We start from the raw sequence: 3,532 nt of genomic DNA on the forward strand, positions 1-3,532 counted from the left end.
AATCTTATGGTTCTCCCATTTGCTTATTCAAGTCTTGACTTGTATAAAGTACAAACAACTCCAAGAAATTCATGGCTTGGATATATCTTTGTGACCTTTTTTCTAGTGAAAAGTTTCAGGTAAGGTCAACATGGCTTTTAATGTTATTATATATGTATTGTATTTTAATATTAAATTTTGTGGTGTTAAGCACGGTCAAAAACTTATTCTGAGAACCGATCGAAGCTGAGGTATAACCACCACGGTGGTTCCAAGAACCTTATCCAGCACGAAAAGGAAAAGTTATTTAATATGATTCACCTATACAAATATATAACTTTGTTTTCCTGTTTACTAATTTTATTTCAATTTATAGTCAATGACAATATGAACTGTTAAGGCGCACCAACTTGGGAAATCTATCAGTCCTATACAATTATTTCATGACACTCGTTGGAGCACCGAGAAATGGTGGATTAATGAACAAGTGAGAGAGCTATATGTAAGTTGATCATCTTTCAATTATCGATATATGAAATGTCTTACCATTGAATTGGGTATAAATGTATTGTTTTTCCGTAACTGATCCATACTGCCGTGCTTTTATTATTTTAATTTGAGTCTCATTGCATTTCTCTATCATCTTTTGACCTGTAATTATGTTGGTGCTTGTGCATTTGTTTGATATTGGCATTTAGTTTTCTTGAGCTTTACCAAACTCTTATAACTTTGCTATGGTTTGCTATTGATATGTTACAAACATTGCAGGATAGGGCTGAAATTTAACTTGTGTTATATTGTTTCTCTTGATTGAACTTAATAGTTTGTATTTTTTAAAGTAGAAAGTTGGAGTTTCTTCTAGTAGGGAAAACCTGTTTCATGGTTTATGTAGATATTTCAAAGTTTCTTCTAAGCATTTTTGCGTCAGTTGTCATCCATCCTAGGGATATGCTATAACTAAAAGTGCAATTTTAGGAGCCTTTAAGAGCATTTTTATTTTCATGGATTGATTTTATTTATGTTAGCATGTTGTTAATTGATTAGTAAATATGTAACTTCAAAATATCACCTAATGAGGTCTGGATTCTGTGGAGGATTTCATGATCTAGATATTATTATTGTCTGAATTTATAATCTAAATGTCATATCGCTATAAAAGACAATGTAATCCTTGTTTCTGGAAAGTAGTGTTCCCCCAGTCAATTTCTGCGTGCACGAGCCAAAAACATAGCACTAAGAATTATAGACAGTTGCACCAGGAAAGCTGCTAAAGAAGAAAATTCAATCCAAGCCTCTTAAAATATAGTCACTGGGATGAAGTAGACAATGAATTTAATTAAAGCAACTCTGCTGTATAAAACTTGACACTTCAACATTTTTCTCATTGAGCATAGCAAAAATTAAGAAATTTATTTTAAATGCTCTACATTCAAAAGGCAATACTGCTGTCAGATCTCACCTTGAGTTCCTCTGCCATCCTCTCATTACTTGTATTCAGTACACCACGTTTTATTGCTATCTTTGCAATAGCATTCTTTTCCCATAGCTTTACCATTGCCTGAGCTAGGCCTTGTAGTTGTCTGTTCCTTCCTAGGAAAATTAAATAAAAACAAAGCCCTTAAGAATGCACAATTTGCTGAACATTACAATCATATACAATAGATTTGACATACCAAGGGCAAAATGTGGAGGCATTTTTCTTGCAAGCCTACGAAACGTCGTCACCTCATTATCTCTTAAAGACTGCCTTATGCCATAAGGGAGAAGTCTGAATGGTGGTATATATCCAGGAACCACAGGAGGAAGCAAGTCTTCATCTACAGGCAACGGCCCACTGCCAGGCCAATCTGTAAACCGCGGACCCAGCTCATCTAACAAATAGTTGAATTCGGTTAAGTCCATAAGTTCTTCCTCAGAAAGATTCTCCAAATACTTTGCAGAAGGTATAAATGATTCCGCAGACCCAACCAAATTGTTCTCTCCTGCATTATGCATCAAATTACTCACAACATTATCTGAGCTAAGCATCTGATTTTGTTTTGTAAATGATTGTCCACAAGGAAGTTTGTAGGCCATTCCCCTGAACAAAACCACTGAGCTGCCTGATCTCCATATAACCAAACCCCCAGTTCTCCTCTGATCAAGCATGAAACACATTTCAAGTAAACATCAAGTTCTATCAATTTGACAAACACCTAACAAACAAAACGAAAACATTAAAATGTCAATGACCAACGCTGACCTCCAAAATCTCATGAGTCCTCTTCATGTTAAGCGAATGAGGCTCTTCGAACTTTAGTTTCACAACCTCATCGACCTTCCACTTCTCATGAATACTATCCACCAATGCCTGCGTAATCCCAGCGCTCTTGACTTTGATCCTCTCCAGCATTCTCAAAGAAACATTTCTAAGTCTCCGCAATTCGTGCTCAGGGATCATTCTCTCCGCCAACTCCGTGTTGTTTCTCCTCCTCTTATCTCCCTCGTTATCCGTATCTCTCCTCCATGGTGCCCTATTTGAACTACAATTCTCTCCACTCTCCTTTAGGCCTTCGTTCACAGAAGTGGCGCCGTTTAAACCCCCGACAACTGTTTTTGGCTTGCTACTTGGAAACTCAATACGTTTTTCCTCAATTCTATCATCAATTTTAATTTCTTCAACCCATTTAACTTCATTATCCAATTTATTGACTTCTTTAACAGCATTACTTACAAGAGACCCATCAACATTTTCTTCATTTTTAGTACCAATTCGTTAGATTTTACGTTGAGAATAATTTCCATGATCCCAGGGAGCTGAAACAAAACTTCTGGCAAAGCAGAACTCACCGGGACACTCACTGATGACGCCACATCAGTTTCTGCAACACCAAAAGACTGCGGGGTTTTCAATTCTTCTACTTCCTCTTCCTCTTCCTCTATCTCTAGTTCTTGGTCTTGTTCTTTTTCTTGTTCTTGCCATGGAAACCTCTCTCTTGGTGAACTTATTTTCGAAGACCATTTATGGCGAATTTGCTGGAAGAAGCTTGGTTTGAGCTTCTTCTTGGTCCTCATTGTCTCGGCTTGAGCTTGAATGACATGATGAGCACAACAAGTTGCAATTCTAATGGTTTTTGAACAGTTCGAGGAATGGGTTTGGGGTTGAGGAAGAAGAGCATGCAGAGAATAATATTTGGCTTGAAGCGCCATTGCCATAGTGATGATAATCATTAATCAATACAAATTATCTTGTTTCACTTTGATATTGGATCGCTTCCACAGTGACTTTGTTACAGTGTCCACCAGTGACCACTTCAATAATTACACGTGTAATGTTTATATTCACCTGCCTATATAGATAACGAACCAAATTAAAAATTAATATCATCACGTTCATTAAGAGCAATTAAATTTTGATTGGATCCAATAAGTTTAGAGATTAGAGTTCAATATCTATTTAATTGATGTGGTAGGGAACCCGATACTAAATCTATAACGAAGAAATGTATGGCGATGCTACGAATCTTAACCTCAAAGGGTTGGTTTGATAGATAACGTCTTCCTTTTTTTGAAT

The 3,532-nt window shown here is 36.6% G+C and overlaps 1 protein-coding gene across 1 annotated transcript; it reads right to left on the reverse strand.

The window, feature by feature from the left end:
• Positions 1 to 1,107: 1,107 nt before the first annotated feature.
• LOC116140917 (CRM-domain containing factor CFM3A, chloroplastic/mitochondrial-like) lies at positions 1,108 to 3,168 on the reverse strand. Its single transcript, XM_031426486.1, has 5 exons — positions 2,805 to 3,168; positions 2,222 to 2,712; positions 1,653 to 2,115; positions 1,439 to 1,569; positions 1,108 to 1,185 (listed from the first exon to the last, which is right to left on the reverse strand). Exons 1-5 carry the CDS (start codon positions 3,166 to 3,168, stop codon positions 1,108 to 1,110), a joined length of 1,527 nt encoding a protein of 508 aa, XP_031282346.1.
• Positions 3,169 to 3,532: the final 364 nt, after the last annotated feature.

The sequence above is a fragment of the Pistacia vera genome, unplaced genomic scaffold (assembly GCF_008641045.1).
Source record: "Pistacia vera cultivar Batoury unplaced genomic scaffold, PisVer_v2 Contig387, whole genome shotgun sequence".
NCBI classification, from domain to species: Eukaryota; Viridiplantae; Streptophyta; class Magnoliopsida; order Sapindales; family Anacardiaceae; genus Pistacia; species Pistacia vera.